Here is a 17422-nt window from a genome sequence, read left to right as displayed (position 1 = left end):
CCTTCTCACCCTCCTGAGTGCCCCCCTACCCCACCCCACCTCCCCACCTCCCTCCCTCCGACACAGCATACCAGTGTAAGCAGATGAAAGCCAGCCACCTCCTGTCTCCTCGTGGGTGGGTGGGTGGGTGGGTGGAGTGACTTCGCTGTGGCCACAGGGAGACAGAAACCTCACGCTCGCTCACTCATTGATACTCTGAGGCTGAGTTTTGAGGGGAACTGAGGAAGGGCAGAGCGGCACACACACACACACACACACACTCGTACCCTCGTACCCACAGCAGGCTGTGAGCCGGGATGGTAGCGGAGGAGATCGTGGTCACCCTCTCAGGAGGAGCCCCGTGGGGCTTCAGGCTGCAGGGGGGAGCGGAGCTGCAGAAACCTCTACAGGTGGCCAAGGTACAGTGAAGCCTGTATATGTGTGCATATGTTTGTATGTGTGTGTGTGTGTGTATGCGTGTCTGTGTACAGTATGTTACCGATAGGACCTACAACCTATAGGTGGTAACATGAGCAGATGGGTTTAATAGAGACTGCAGCTGTTAATTGCGATCTGAGGCCTCGGTGGTCGTGTGGTTTGCTTTTTGTGATCGCAGCTTTTGCCAGAAATGTACAGTTGGTATACAATCAGAAAATAATCAACAAGTCGCTCGTTGAGTTAAGATCTTAAATCTGTGTCAAATGCAGGATTTTCTTGTGGTGTAAAATAATGAAATACAAGAACACTTGTCCATCCATTTGTACTTTTTCCCCCACGTTTTGTTCGTAAGCTCTTCCATATATAGTTTGTTTTCTGAAAGAGATGAACGATGAGCATCACTGAACTGGAGAGAGGTTAGTTTGACAGAAAAAGGACATCAATTAGGTTGTCTTTTCATATTAAACTGATGTATTTGAGTCATTAACACACCAAAAAGTGCCTCTTTCTACTCTTATTTGAGTTTCTTTGATCAGATTTCTTATGTTTCACGCTGCTGAGGATAGGCTATACTTACTTAGAGAGCACAATTTTCCTGGACTCAATTGGCCATAGCCTCAATTTCAGCCTCCCCTGCTGTGATTGAGTTTGGTTTGTGGGTCAGAGAACAGTGTGAACATTTTTTTTTCTGGGCGGTTGATCGTGGCTCATGTTTCAGTGCTGCATCCCGATCATACAGTATAAAGTCAAGATCAGCAGTGTTTCTTTGAAATAGGTTGATGTACAGTCAGTGTGAGCGTTCATGTTACACTGATGCATGCGTCTGTCGCTGTCAGAGCGCCTGAACACATCTGTTAAAATACGTCGATGACACATATTTATTAGACAGATTTAAGCCCAATAATGTTTTTTTTTTTTTTTTTTTATGTCGGCGTTTATATTTGCTGACAGACCAGAATGTCGTCTCTAATAAGAAAAGCTATTCTGGAGAGGAGGAATGTGACCTGGCTTCGCACCGACCGACTCTCAGGAGTTGGCCGGTCGCTCATGAGCTGTCATAACCTCTTGATTCAAGATGAAGGCGGCGGCGGCGGCCTCGGACGCCAAAGACCTGTCTTTATCCAGGATTTTCAAGTAGATAAGGTCACCTTTAATGAGGAGTTTGATCAGTGTGTAAACTGTTGTGTCGAGTATGTGTGTGTGTGACGTGTAAATGTGTGTGTGTTTGTGTGTGTGTGGTTGCCCGGCATACCTCAGATAAGCCTGGTTGGGAATGGAGCTTCAACTAGAGGATCAGAATAGCTCATTTAAGAGGAGCTGGAAGCGAGGCATGGAAAAAGGCCTCTTGTTCACACACACACACAAACAAACACAAACACACACTCGCACTTATCTTTCCCCGTCCCTGTAAGTGTTTAAATCTCATTATTATTCTTTCCACCTATCACTCTTCCTCCTCCCGTCTTCCTTCCTTCTCTCATCTGTCGAGGAATGTGGGTGATTCTTCCTGCGAGGTTTTATTTTGGGGTCTGTGAGGAACATATGTTGAATGACAGACGTGCCCCCTGGTCCAGACCAGTGATGCAGCTGTTCAAACCCCCTCTGTCATGATGCTCACTTGTGCTGTGTGTGTATATGCGTGTGTTTGTGTGTGTGTACATTTGGTTGTGTGGAAAAGTGCGACACAGATCGTTTGTCCTTCGCATGTGTTCACAAATGGGATTATTGGGTCAAGAGACACTGATAAAGGGAAATACCTCAGTGTCTCCTCTCCTCAGGGATCACAAGTAGGTGCTGCTGGAACACACTCGACATTTTCTACCTTCGGCACAGCAGCGATAAGGTGTTCGCGTTAGTGCGAGGAGGAGACAGACGACGGAGGGGGAGGGGTTTTATCGTCCTGTTTTAGAGGAAACTGAAATCTAGTGGACAAGAATACACGACTTCCCATCTAGCCCATCTATCATCCAACCCCCCCTCAACGCTAGACATACTTCCTGAAGGGTCCTATGACATCATCTCTCGGCGACCCCCCCCACCTCAGGAACAGCTGCATGACTTCAGAAGTTATTCTGATACAGGGGACAGGGCGAGAGCTGCCAGCACGGGAGAGCTGCTCAACAAGTCGCAGAACTTTAAAGGCCATTTGTCGATAGATATTAATGATCAAACATTTTACATTTAAGCTTGGGACTTGGAAAACAACAAAACAGCAACCGCACACTAAAAACACTGTGCATATATCAATTTATTGCAGGCTTTCAGTCACTGTGACTTTCTTCAGGCAATTTAAGTTTGGAAAAAAACACTTTCACTTTTTAGGTTCAGGGGTCAGTGGGTGTGGTTTGATTTCTCTTAAGTTGTTGAACCATTATTGGTGAAAAGACATGCTTCACACCATCTTATTCCTGCTGAGCCCTAAACCTATCTATAAAATATATAGATTTTTGATTATTGATATACCAATATGATAATACTGTTTTGGCACTATTCAATTAGTGTAATTATTGTTTTTGTTTACGTCTGTAGTTATGGTTCATCTTAAAGGGATAGTTCAGCTTTTTTGAAGTAGAGTTGTATGAGGTAGCCTACACCACCTCACTGAGAAACACCGGCGAGAGGCAATAAACGGCTATGAATGAGGGACAATTAATCAGTGTATTTTTGCCGCCTACGAGAAATCCTGTCTCAAAATAATACGCCAGTTCAAGAGTACGATAGACAACCCCACTTCAAAAAAGCTGAACTTTCCCTTTAAGTCTAATTAATTTGCCAAAAAGAGACAAAAGACACAATGAACAAAGATAAACAATAATTTAACAGACAGAATAATAATCATTTATATATTTCTCAAGTTTTCTCAAGCAGTCATAATAATAGTCTCCTTGAATTCATTTTCTCAGAGAATATGTTTCCGTGACCTTTTAACCCTCTGTGTAGAATTAGAGAGTTACTTTAAGCCCATTCATTGTCCATTGGGTTGGTAATATTGATGGATGGACAACATGAGAGTTAAGCAGCTAGATTAGGCGGGAAATTGTTGTTTGCTGTGCTTTTATGTATTCATTTTTTTAATGTGTTTGAACCTGTTTCCTGTCTGCAGGTGCGCAGGCGCAGCAAAGCCTGCAGAGCTGGACTCAGGGAGCACGATGAGCTGGTTTCCATTGACGACCAGATGTGTTCAGAGCTCAGTCACGCTGAGGCCATGAGCCTCATAGACGCTCAGAGTGCGATGCTCAGTCTGAGGGTTAAAAGGTCAGACACACACACACACACACACACACACAGACACACACCTACAGTACACAAGCCGTATCATTCAAACTGATGCATGTTTTTCACTTTCCAGGGCGCCCGCTGGATTTCACTCCTCATCTTACTCCGGCCACTCTGTGTCGCCCCGCTCCTCCATGAGGGTCCTGTCTCCCCCCTCGGGCTCTTTGGCCTCCCACCATCCCTCCATCCTCCTCACCCCCAGAGGCGTCACCTCGCCCCCCGACAGCGAGGCCTACTACGGGGAAACAGACAGCGATGCAGACACACAGTCGCACACTCACCGCCGCCACCGCCGCACGCCTCCTCACGCACGCTCCCCCGCGCGCTACGACAACGAGGAAGAGGAGACCTCAGAGATGAGCGGGTAAGAGAGAGACGGTCACTTCCTGTTGGAGTGAGGTTTTATTTTATCACTTATCAACTTCTCCTGCTATCTATTCACGAAAATTGATTATTTCGTTCAAAAGTATGTTTTTCATAAAAGGGAAAGTTCAACATTTTGGCAAATTGGCCCAATGCCATAATCACTATAGTCATAGCAGTGGGTTAATTTCCTTGAATTGTCGGTGCAAGCTATTTTTAGAACGGCGGAGCAGAGCTGCAAGCTGCTCAGAGCTACGCTACGGAGGCTCATGGAATTTCTTGGTTTTCCTCATCAAACTAATCAAATACACAATCCAACAACTCCAAAATGCTTCTGTGGACAAGTTGTGACCTGCCCATTCACCACGTTATGAGGTAATAATGGAACGTTACGAAACTGAGCCGTTTTTGAGGTAAATACAGAGACTGCTTGCTGAAAAACTGTCCCTGAATGCAACGCGCATCAGCGGTTTTGCATGAATTTACCTCTAAAACAACTCTGTCTCGTAACGTTCTGTTATTATCTCATAGCGTGGTGAATGCAGCATGAAAAATACGATTGAGTTGCTTGCGATATACAACCGCAACGCTAGATGGGAGTAATTCCTACACAATGTCCCTTTAACACGGATGTTTCTTCCACTCAGGTACGAGAGCGCCACAGATGGAGGGGTTTCCACGCAGGGGCAGTGGGATGCTCAGTGTCTCCCTGGCGTCCCTCGCAGAGAGCTGATCTACCAGCCCGTCCAGACCGAGTGGACCACCCCAGCACACACCCCACACACCCTGACCCCCCACTCGCTGACCCCGACCCCGGATCAGGGGCTGGTGGAGGCGGAGGGAGAAGTCGACAGCGGCTTCCAGGAGGCGGGGGGCTGCGTCGGCCTGACCTGCCCGCCTCTAGTGTCCCCTGAGCGGGCGAGAGAGGCTCTGATGTTGGGCTCTAGTAAACAGCTGGTGCCCATGGTGGGACCACAGCTGACCCCCCTCAGCGACGAGCTCTCCACCACCTACATGGAGAAAGCACGGCAAGCCAGTGAGTATAAAATGTAGCAGACTATACAAACTACAACAGCACAACCAGATAATAATAGAGGTTCAATAAAAGTCATTTAAATTGTGAAATTTCTTGATAATGTCAAGAAATAGCCATAATGTCTAGAAATAGTGAATAATGGTCAATTTCATAATGTCAAGAAATATAGCCAAGAAATAACGATTGATTGCATAGAAATAGCCAGAAATAACAGTCAATTGTAAGGACTTGGTGGTGGAGAAAAATTCTGGCCAGTCCCAAAAATTTCAAAGCATGAAAAACATGTGTAATCTTTTGCCTTTATGGAAAACATGACATTATTATGAAATTGACCGTTATTTCTTGGCTATTTCTTGACATTACTACGTAATTATCACGTAACTAGTGGCTTGTAAATTAAAGGGTTACCGTTTATTCTGTATTATAATATATAAAACTCAATAAACTACAAACACACTTCAACCAACACCAGTGAGGCGATGACAAAACATGAACAAGAAGAGAAAGAAATAGGATTTATGGAGAAAAAAAAAAAAACCTTTCTGTATAGAGCACCTCTCATGACATGAATTGAAATTGCAGTTCAGATCAGTCAGTTAAACACCAAAACGTAAAATAAGAGTCAGGAAAAATCTAATTAGATAAGTTAGATGCTACAGTGATCTTATTTGGGTATTGTTTTCATAAAATCAATATATTTGATGTCATAAAGCTAATTTTAATCATTTACAGTATGTTATCATGCTGTCATTTTGTGATAATAATAAGTATAGTTTGAATACCAGTTGTTCAGTTCATCCCAAACTTTTGCATTAATCAAATTTTTGACATGACACCAAAATAAGGAACTTGTTTAGTCTCTTCAATTTTTCATTCTTTCTTCTCCACCGTACTGTTTCTGCATTTAAACACCAGCAGAGATTCCCATAGTGACGTCCTGTGTGTGTGTGTTTGGCTCTAATCCTCAGCTCTATCACCCTCTGGTGGTAACTTTGTGTAGCTGGAGCGTCCTGTTACATTTACAGGCTGGTGGTGATGGGGTGAGATATACCAGATACCCCCTCCCTCCCTCCCTCTGTCCCTTGGACCAGCATTTATCTCCTCTGTCAGTATTCTGGGTATTTGCCTCACTGGCTTTATTTATAGGTACTGGAGCTTTTGATTGACGGATTGGACGCATCTCAGACGTCGTCGGCCCGCCGGCCACTTGACTGAATATGTGGTGTACAAGTGCGCTTGTTTCTGCTTTACCACCGTGTATGTGAGTGGGTTTGAATCTAATCTAATGGGAGGAATATTCTCCTCATCCAGCTTCTCTAATGTGGAGATTTACAGTTTTTCACTCACTTTTAAAGTGAATATTTTTGGGTTCTGTACTGTTGGCCAAACAGAATAATTATCCTTAAGTTGATCCCTATGGTGATTGGCACAATGGCACAATTTTCAATGTTTTCTGAGGTTTAAAAGGTTGGAAAGGACATGAGGAAGTGTTTGCATTGTGATGGTTTAGGAAATGAGAAAACATTTAAAAACTAAAAAAGATTAAGTTTGTTTTTCAGACATTTTTTCATTTTTCCTTGTTTCATAAAATCATTTTTAGTTTCTCTCTGCACAAATTAGGTCTAAATTTCAGGTAAAAGTTAAAGTTAAATGATACCTACCGGACTTTCCTTATTTACTCATACAAATAACATTACAGTGCAATCTTCATACCATATTTTCATTGACATATATTATCATATACAATAGTAAGAGTAGAATAGGGACACATTTTACGTACGTACACGGTTGCCCATAAAGTTGGATTAATAATTTTGTTTTCAGACACGTCACTCTTTTTATTCCTATTATAAAGGTTAATTGTGGTGATATGTTTGGAAGAGATTGAGCAAGAAAGTTCTGAGAAAATATACACTATCGATCAAGAATAAATCACATTGTCACGATCATTTCATGAGGAGAGATAAAAAATATATATTTTATTTCAACTTTATGGGCAACCATGTATATATATATCCATCTTCATCTCTTGGAGCAACAGCACATTAGTAACATGATTTCTCTCTGGGGATCAATACTCTGATTCTGATGCCACAGGGTTAATATGAAGCTGCAGTCTGCAGGAATTTAGCTTAGCTTAGCATAAAGAATGGAAACAGAAGGAAACGACTAGCCTGGCTCTCTGAGATAGTAACAAATCCAATAAGAAATTGAGTAACAAAAGTTCATTTATAGACAATTACCCTGCATTTTGACCCATTTATTCAAACTGGTGTCGTTTACTGACCTTGTCTGGTCAACTCCTGTCAGTGTTCACAGCCGCTCACTCTGAATAGCTGAGCTGTGATACCAGCGACTGTTGCTGTAATGAGGGATCTGTCCTCTGGTACAAGAAGCCGAATGTCTGACGTTGGGGCTTTACTATAGAGGATGAATGATGACCGGGGGCGTCCAGGGACCTGGCCTTTCTCACATTACAAACACACACAGTCAGGCACACACACTTTTGTGCCTTTGGGCTTTGGATATGGGATTGTTAGCTGGGAGAGCTGTGTGAGGTTGGCTGTTAGGTATGAAGTGTCAGCCGCGGAGAGAGATCGGCACATCAGCAACGAGTTATGACCACACTTCCCTCTATAACCTATAATTGGCTTTATGAACTCATATACACACACACACACACTCAATGACACTACCACTGACGGGTCTTCCTGTGTGTGTGTTTGTGTTTGTGTGTGTGTGTGTGCGGCAGAGACTGGACAGGTGTTTGATGCCTGTCACACAGACAGGAATAGTGGGTTGACATCATGTGTTGGTTTGGGTTGCTGGACAGAGACAAAGGTCTTTACATGGGCTGTGGCCTGAGAGAAGAGCTGGACGACGGCTTCCCTCCGGCTCAGAGCAGAACCGACACACTGCCACGACCAGGAGGTGTGTGTGTGGGAGGGTCTGAGCGAAGGACACACACACATACACACACATACACACACCGACGCTTGTGAGATGAGGGACCTCACATCTCTTTCAGGTTCAGACGCAGGTGGACACACAGTCCCACACACTGTGTACGCAGGTATGTGCACGTAACTTCATTTACGTAACTGGAGGAGATGCACATCAGTGTTGTTTCTGTACCGTGTCAGCACCATAGAAATCTGAGCATTAATGTTATTTATTGTCATTAAACTCACTGGACTCGACAGTTGTTGTTGGAATAACTTAGATGTGAGTAAATCGCTCTACATTTTGTGGTTTAAAGACAAATCACACGAGAAGACGTGTCCATGTCGTTGTGTTTTATCGACTTAATGAAGCTACTTTATTGAAAGTAGGTCAGACTTGTGACGCAAAATGACAAATTATGACAAAAGTTAGGATTGATTTAGTTATATTTAGCCCGGCTGGTCCAGCGTTGGTCTGTAGCTCCACCGCTCTGGTCCAGACGCTGCTGTCTGAGCAGCTCTGGGGCCGATTAGTATGAGATTTTATATAAACATTCACAGTCCAAAGGGGATGAATCCTATTGGCTTTAGTGATCTGATCCGCTGTCTTAATGTTTTTGTTTTGTAGACCCTCTCTGGATGGATTGTAGTAACGTTGTTGATACCTTAATGGCTTCTTTCGCTCCGCTATTGTGTCATATTTGAATTTGTGTCAGACTTTATAGGGGTGGGAATCACCAGAGGCCCTGCCGCGATCCAATATTATCACCATACCTGTGTCTAGATACGATATTATTGCGATATTAATTAAAAATCATGCGATATGCATGAGATTTATTCAGTTTTTTCACCTGCAAATGATGTCTCCAAATGCAAACTTTGTTATTTTTCTAATAAGATAAACTTCTTAGTCTGTTCAAAACGATTCTTGGCGGCCATATATCCATACAACATTACCATGCAAAAAACTAAAATGATAAAGCAAAACTTAAACCAGTGTCATTCTCCTCAGTGTCATAGCATTTAGGCCCAGCGTCTCTCTGCTTACGGCCATAAACACCAAGTTTGGGATCATTGTTTGTTGTGCCTCTGTAAAACTTGTCAGTATCAGACTTTAGTTATGTGGTGAGGTGAGCCAACATACTAAAAAGACTCAAATAGCCTTGGACTAAACAGAGAGGCACACATGTGGCATGCACACACACATACACACACAAAGAAGAGACAGTGTGTGATCTAACCTTCCCGGAGCGTCTGTGACTCAACTCTGGAGAGCAGCGGGAATTCTTTGTTCTAAATCCACAGCACACACTCCTGTCTGTCACTGCAGCTCCTCACCGCGATAAAACTGTACAAATCAGTCAAAGAGGGGCGCTGTTTTCGTTTACATTATTTGTTATTATTCGTCTCTGACAAAAATTACAGATTCCCAACTTTACTAATTCCAATCTTGTGACAAATTATGCTAAGGAACTCACAGAAATCCTTTTGACGATTGCTAAGAAATACAGTATATTGCGATAAAGTGGAAGTCAGACGCCCGGCCCCTTCCAGTTAAAATGTGGCTTTGTGAATTGTGAAATCAATAGCTGTGTGCTGCTACAGAGAAAATAACTTATTGGATGCAGAAAAGATGTCTTTACTCTTTACAAAATATGGCAGCCATTTTTAATTTATATGGAAAAACTCCCAGGGTACCAGGTTTACTAATTTCCCTGAATTGGAGCTTGACGAGCAGTGATGCTACCCTTCGTCTCTCTCTGTATCTCTGATTATTGCATAATGTTTTTATTTATTCATTTTTTAAATATTATTATTTGTTCTTCCCCCACTTTCTATTGTCCTTGTCATTGGTTAGTGTTCATTTCATTTTTACTTTGCCACCTTGTGGATGTTGACTTTTGTCCTGTCAGTTGGTAACTGTAACTTTGTTCCTGAAAAAATCAAAAATCAAATGTTCAAATAAATAAATAAAATCACAGATTATCTACCTTTGTTTATGCTTATTAATTCTTGTCTCTCTCTCCTTTTCCGCTTCCTGTCTTGCAGAGTTGCAGCGTGGCGAGAGTGTGGTGGAGAAGCAGGTGAAAGAAGCTCGCACTAAATGCCGCTCCATCGCTTCCTTGCTGACTGACGCGCCCAACCCCAACTCCAAGGGGGTGCTTATGTTCAAGAAGCGCCGGCAGAGGGCGAAGAAGTACACGCTGACCTGCTTCGGCAAAGCGGAGGGAGAAGGAGGCGCGGAGACAGAGGGGGAGACGGGCGGAGAGACGGAGGAGGAAGGAGGAAGCTCAGCGCTGAGCGGCTCCGAGGTCGACGAGGAGGGATTCTCCGGCTCGTTCGATCCCACGTGGGACAGCGGTTATCTAGACGTGCTGGACAGGAGGAGCTCCGCCTGCCCTTCGACCACGCCGACCACTCCGACCACTCCGACGACGCCGACGACCAATCATCATCAAGGCCCCCCAGGGCTGGACGTCTCGGCCTATCACAGTCCAGGACTCGTGGAGGCGCCGGGGCTGGAGAGCTCGGCCTATCAGGGCTCCAGGCTGGAGAACGCCGTCGCCAAACAACCGATCGCGATAAACCACGCCGCCGCGTACAACATGTCGCCTCCAGCTGTGGCTCTGACCAACGGGGGGTCGGTGGCCGTCAGTCGGGCCAGCGTCGTGCTGAGCCCCCCCTCGCAGACCCCGCTGCCGAGTCAGAACGGGCAACACTTCAACGCCAGTCCGACCTCAGACTCCATCGTCGACCATCAGCACCTGAACGCCGGCGGCTTCGGGCCTCCCGGCGTTCTGAACCGCACCGCCCGGCCCTTCACCCCCGGCCCGACGGCCCCCCGCGCCTCCGTCACCTCTGTGATGTTTCGCCCCCCCCAGCCCAAACCGGTGGCGGCCATCTCCATGGTGACGATCTCGCCCACTCGGCAGCAGCAGCAGCAGCAGCCGCCGCCGTCGGCGCCGCCGGATGCGAGGAGAGCGGTGTCTAGCACCTCGCTGTACATCCCCCCGAGGAACAACAACACCAACAACACCAACAACACCAACACTCACCCCCCCGTCCTCTCCCACCCCGCTGTTAACTCCCCCCCCGCGGCTCTCGCTCCTCCCCCCTCCCTCTCTTACTCCCAGCCGCACGCGTTTGCTCCTCAGTCGGCCTCGTACGCCTCGTACGCCGCCCCGTTCTCTCCTCCCACGCCTCAGTCTCCCGCTCAGCCCTTCTCTCCTCCAGCTCCTCTGTCGTTCCCGTCTCCTCCTGCTCCTTCTTACCCCCCTCCCTCCTCCTACATGTCTGCACCTCCCCTCCCCCCGCCGCACCCCCCCGCTCCCACTCAGGTCTCCTTCCACGCTCAGCCCGCCCATCCTCCTCCTCCTGCTCCTGCTCCTCATCCTCCTCCTCCCGCCATCCGACCTTCTCCATCTCCGTCCGTCCATCCTTACATCAACGCGACAGCTCCCTCCGGCCCCCACGCTGCCATGGCTACCGCATCCCCTCCCCAGGTTCCCGCGGCAGCAGCAGCTGCAGTGGCCGATCCATCACTCGCCACACGTGAGCAGCGCATCTCCGTTCCCGCCGCCCGCACCGGCATCCTGAGCGATGCCCGGCGCCGCAGCACCAACAAGAAGCCGATGTTCTGCGCCGTCCAGAACAAAGACGTTTCTCCGAACCCGGACCTGCTGTCGATTATCCAGAACATGGACGACCGCTTCACCAGACCCGCCGGCGCTGAACCTGGCGTGTCTGCACCCAGCGGCGGCGTGGAGGCCGCCGGGCACGAGTCGGGGCCCGAGGAGGACTGGCTGAGGCTCGGCGCCGAGGCCTGCAACTTCATGCAGGCTCAGCGAGGCCCCCGGCCGCCGCCCGTGGCGCCGAAACCGCAGAGCCCGACGGTGCCGCAGCTGGCGGGGAAGGGAGGTCAGCTGTTCGCCCGCAGACAGAGCAGGATGGACCGCTACGTCGTGGAGCGATCCCCCTCTGTCGCTGCAGCGCCGTACTCTCCCGCGGCCCAAACTAGAGAGCCGTCGCCCACGCCGTCGCTCCCCGCCGCTTGGAAGTACTCCTCCAACATCCGAGCTCCACCGCCGATCAGCTACAACCCGCTCCTCTCCCCCTCCTGCCCCCTGAAGGCCCAGAAGAAGCAGCCCGAGGTGAAAAAGGCGGGAGCAGCTGGCGCCAAGGGGAAGAAAGGCGGCATGAAGCCCGAAGATATTATGAGCCACCAGCCGTACCAGCTCAACGCCACACTCTTCAGCTACGGCGGCGGCGTTCCCCAGAACAACCACAACCACCAGCAGCAGCAGCAGCAGCAGCAGCAGCAGCAGCGGGGAGGAATGGCCGGTGGTCCTCAGAAAACAGCCCGAGTGTACGAGGTGAAGCGTTTCTCCACGCCGCCTCCCGTAGCGACCGGCCCCGCCCTCAAGGTCATCGTCCCGCGATCGGCGACGACACTCGGAGAGCCGCTGTGGCGCTCCGACGTCGTGTCTCCTCCTCCTCCTCCACCTGCGATGGCTCCTGCCCCCTACCAGCACTACCAACCTCTTCCACCCCAACCTCACCAACCGCAGTGGTCCGCCGCGCCTCTGTCTCCCCCGGTGGTGCCCCCTGCCCCTAACGCCCCGCTCCCTCAGCTCCCCACCTTCTCCGTTCCTGCTCCGAACCCGACGCAGCAGCCTCCGACCTTCTCCCAACCGACCTTCTCCCAACCGACCTTCTCCCCACCGACCTTCTCCCACCTGCAGCCCCCCAGCGCTGCGCAGGCCAACAGGGGCTTTAAGAGCGCTCCAGATCTGAGCCCCCTGAGTCCCACCGCCACCGGCGCCGGCGCCTCTCAGCACGCCCCCCGGGTCCCCAGGCCGAGGTTCAGCACGTCCAACCTGGGGCTGCAGCCGAGTGTCTGGCGCCCTGGATCCACGATGCACTAAACACATTCGGGTCTGGACATGAGAAACCCGGGGGTCTCTGCGGTCAGAGCGCCATGTTGTTATGTTAAATAAATAAGTCCATGTGTTCTTTTGTTTTTAGTATTTTTAGTCTTGTAATATTGTTATTCAGGGCTGCAGCTTTTTAGGTTTTATCAGCCACAATTTATCACGAGATCCGTTTGGATCAGCCACATGTAGCACATTTTTATCACTAACATTTAAAGGTTAGGGTCGGAGATCCTGGAAAAACGTAGCCTGGCTAAAACCACACCTCATCATGAGGTCTGGGAACCACCCGTTCATTTTTTCGTATTTGAGGTGTGGTTTACGAAAGCCCAGAGCTGTTTATTGGGCGCTACAAATGTCTATCAAATGCGTCTGTACATAGCTCATAGCCAATCGTATCAATGACGTATGTAGAGCGACATACATCATTGACTTTTTTAAAAATAAACTTGCAGTCTAAACTACTTAAAACACATTCTAACGCTGCATCGAAAGGTAAAGCGTCTGCCGCCATGTTGGATCAACAAGCTAACAACAAAGTTGCTTCGGTGTGTCGTCATCGTCTTGCTGCTCCCTCCTCCCCCATTCTGTGATTGGCTCCCTCGTTGAAGGGAAAATTGACACTGCGGCAGTATTGCTAACTTTCCTTAGTAGCTTAGAGCTACATCACCACTTAACCAGACTTCAGTGTGGTACAATGTATCACTGGCGTTGTCTTTTCTGCATTGTAAGTTGTAACCTGTTGAAGACTCTGATCGCGCATGCAATTCATGCTAGAGGAGCGGTACGACGGCAACTTGATTGACACATCATGATCCAATCATCTTGAATGTGACGTTCAAGATGATTGGATGCTGTTTTTCCAGGCTTGTTCGTTCCACAGGTGACTGACTTTTTTCATTTTTCTGAAAAGCACTAAAATACTTGGTTGCAATCTGGGTGTGGAGAAGATTTCAAGCAATTCAGTAAAAAAAAAAGAAAAAAAAAAGCCACAGAATAAGATCCCCAACCCGACCTTTAATCACTGACTCTTTTATCTTATGCATTTGGTTTTTAGTTAAAGGGATCACTGTGTTTTACAAAGGAAATGTGCTGTGGGAAACCTGAAAAACATGGAAAACAACTGCAGATTGAAAGGAGAAAAAAAATGAGATGCTGGTGGGGGGGGGAAAAAGGGAGAATAAAGTTCTGTAAATATTGTATTGAACGATTAAAAGATTAAGGTTAAACATAAAAAAAGAAGACTTGAGGATGTGAAGAGACAAGACAGTTGTGAGAGAGATGAGGCAGAAGTCGAGGATGGGAGATAAAGATAAATAGAAAAGGCACTGATGAAGTGACAGAATAGAAACAGTCGATCTGTAAACATCCTGCAGTACCTGTTGCCATCCAACGTCATATCATTTATTATTTGAAATACTAACAAATCCCCCACTCTGGAATATATAGTCTAAGGATTTGTGTTTGATGACTCTGAGTGTCTTTCTTTTCTTTTGTGTGTGTGCGTGTGTGTGTGCTTTTGTTTTCTGTAGTTTTTCACAGCTGTAACGAAGACGAGAGAAAAGCCTTTTTACAGTAGACTTGATTTCTGATCTGCTGATATGGAACAAGACGGAGGCATAAACGTGTCTGTTTAGCTGTGATTCTTTTACACAGGGACATGCGGCTGAATAAAAATAGACATGACTCACCTCAGCTGTCACTCTGTTTCTTCCTGTCACCCGTGTCGCCGCCACCGGCTCCCACACCACGCCAGCCCTCCTCCCATTAGTGTTTTCTTTTTGTTTTTTGTCCTTTTTTCTTTATCCTTTCAGGCATTTACTGACTTCAATAACAGCTTAATTGTTCCCTCAGGATTTAGGCAGTGCAGAGATCAAATACACAGTCCTCAAAAGCGATAGTTTATTAGGCATCAAGGCTATGTTAATTTAAGCCTTCACCACATGGAGGCACTGTAGGATCTGCCATCCAGACACAGCTTATGGTCCTCTTCACTTGCCTTATTACATGTTTTACATTGGTAAAATGTCAATAACATTGCAGGTAATATTATACACACCTATCAGGGGAAAATATACAAGGTTTTCACTTATTTTTCCTGCATTAAACACAATATATTTGGTAAAAAAAAAAAAAAAAAAAAAAAAAAAGCTGAATGAGGAGATTAAAAAATAATAATTCAATGTGCAGTTTCCTCTATTTTACAATATCTGTTCGGAGTAGTTGAAAAACCCCTGGTCAGGTTGTTGGCCTACATTTGCGAGCAGTTTAACGGCAGCCACCTGTGAAACCCAACCATGCCCACAGAAAAGGGATCTAACCTTTGACCCTTGACTGGGATCAGGTGACAGACGCGGGCTAACTTTAGCCGCTAACTTTAGTCCTGCTGCTCAGGACCGCTGGTAAGTTTAGCTGCTGCGCTAGTGGAAGGAAGGTACAACACACACAACACACACAAAAAAATCCCTGTGTGAGGCAGCATTCATGTTTTTTTTTTAAACAAACTGGGTCACAGGATTTTAGAAATATAAAAAAGCTGCAACTGCACTTACAGTAATGACTGAAGTGGCTCGTTTAACTCCATATCACCAAATTCATTCTGCAGTTCCCCTCGCTCTGTCTCTCTTCTACCATCTCTGATAATCGCCCCCCCCCCCCCCTCTCTCTCTCTCTCTCTCTCTCTCTCTCTCTCTCTCTCACACACACACACACACACACACACACACACACACACACACACACAGCTCATTTCACCTATTTTTGGAGCTGATAATCTCCAGCTATTTGGCCCGGTGCTAAACTCTTAATTCTAATGGCTTTTTTACAATGTGGTTGTGGGCGGAGGGGAAGTGCTATACTTCGTACATCCTGTCTCCGAAACACCGCTCTGCCAAAGAGGATCTCTCCTCCAACACAGGCAGCAGAGTTTCTGGGTCAACAGATGCGAGTGTTTGGGGGTCAAGGGTCAGGGTTTAGGGACAGGTTAGATCACCTACTGTCTTGGTTTGTTCAATCTTTTTTTTTTTTTTTTTAATATTTTGGAAAAGAGTTTTTATAATAAATCCACATCATTGGATGGATTGTCATAAACTCCGGTGCAGTCGTTCATGTCTTTAAGATTCATAAAATTTTCATTTTTTCATGTTAAAATTCACATTTTTCAAGTTTTATGAACAAATTCATGACAAACTTGGTTGAAACTTAAAAAGTACAGACTCAAAGAGGAACCCACTGACATGATGACACAGGTGTAACACATCCCAGGCGACATGAAGCTGCTAATCATTCCCACAGGTTTCTCAGGTGCAGCAGGATGTACAAGGAGGAGGAGGAGGAAAACACCAACAGCAGCAGAAACACCCTCAGGCTCATACAAAGTGACGGGGGAAGAAGGGAACTGCTGGTGAGATATTTTCTGTTTTCCCTTCTTGTCTGTCACGTTCCCTCGTGGTTGGATCGTGGCGGGAAAACAGATTCCTGGAGTTCAATAAACTGAAGGAATTCACCAACAACTGGGGACCAATAATAGAAATATGAGTCAACGCTGAGGTTTAGGGTCATCGTTACAAACCCTTCAGAAGATTTTGATCTAGTTTAATAAACGTCCTGTCAAGAAAAAGGAAAGACAACACACTGTGTCCCATAAAGGCTCAACAAAGTTTAGTCACTACATTGTTTAACTTCAGTAAAGTCTGAGTGAAAATGACTTTGAGTCTCTGGTTGACCCTTAATTCTATATCAAGCATTATAAATCTAAAATCAATCATTATAAATATAAAAAAAAAAATATAAAGGGATTGTTCAACATTTTGGCAAATTGGCTCATTGCCATAATCCCTATAGTTTTAGGAGTAGGTTCGTTACCTTTAATTGTCTGTGCAAGCTATTTTTAGAACGGCGGAGCAGAGCCGTGAGCTGTTCAGAGCAAATACACAATCCAACAACTCCAAAACACTCTGGTGGACAAGTTGTGACCTGCACATTCACCACGCTATGAGATAATAACAGAACGTTACAAGACGGAGTTGTTTTCCACCAGAGCGTTTTGGAGTTGTTGGATTGTGTATTTGATGAGTTTGATGAGGGAAACCAAGAAATCCCATTAGCCTCCATAGTGTAGCTCTGAGCAGTTTGCCGCTCTGCTCCGCTGTTCTAAAAATAGCTTGCATCAACAATTAAAGGTAACAAACCTACTGCTATGACTATAGGGATTATGGCAATGGGCCAATTTGCCAAAATGTTGAACTATCCCTTTAAATATTAGTATTCAATGAATGTTATTCATCTGTAGGCTATTTCAAGAGAGGATGCAGATTAATGAGACAAAAGTGCAACAGTTGCTTTCATTATATGTTTTTTTTTGACAAATGAAGTTGATGAATGAAATGAATTTGCTCTCATCACTCATCCTATCAACTTGTGATCCTGAAACCCCACGCCCACCTCCCTCTTTGCCC

At 46.3% G+C, this 17422-nt stretch overlaps 1 protein-coding gene across 1 annotated transcript; it reads left to right on the top strand.

The window, feature by feature from the left end:
- The first annotated feature begins 162 nt into the window (after positions 1-162).
- LOC311003171 (synaptopodin 2-like protein) lies at positions 163-13953 on the top strand. Its single transcript, XM_083994856.1, has 5 exons — positions 163-398; positions 3521-3672; positions 3767-4057; positions 4704-5092; positions 10084-13953. The coding sequence occupies exons 1-5, from the start codon at positions 297-299 to the stop codon at positions 12957-12959; spliced, it is 3810 nt and encodes a 1269-aa protein (XP_083850982.1). The 5' UTR covers positions 163-296; the 3' UTR covers positions 12960-13953.
- The last annotated feature ends 3469 nt before the right edge of the window (positions 13954-17422 follow it).

Source organism: Trachurus trachurus (assembly GCF_905171665.1).
Source record: "Trachurus trachurus genome assembly, chromosome: 19".
NCBI lineage: Eukaryota > Metazoa > Chordata > Actinopteri > Carangiformes > Carangidae > Trachurus > Trachurus trachurus.
Note: the sequence above shows the minus strand (reverse complement) of the source record. Positions and strands in the feature narration are given on the sequence as shown.

Bases quoted from the DNA above. Each gene is read 5' to 3' on its own strand.
- LOC311003171 (XM_083994856.1), top strand. From the start codon at position 297: ATGGTAGCGGAGGAGATCGTGGTCACCCTCTCAGGAGGAGCCCCGTGG. The intron at 399-3,520 runs GTACAGTGAAGC...TCCTGTCTGCAG, and splicing joins AACCTCTACAGGTGGCCAAG to GTGCGCAGGCGCAGCAAAGC. The intron at 3,673-3,766 runs GTCAGACACACA...TTCACTTTCCAG, and splicing joins CTCAGTCTGAGGGTTAAAAG to GGCGCCCGCTGGATTTCACT.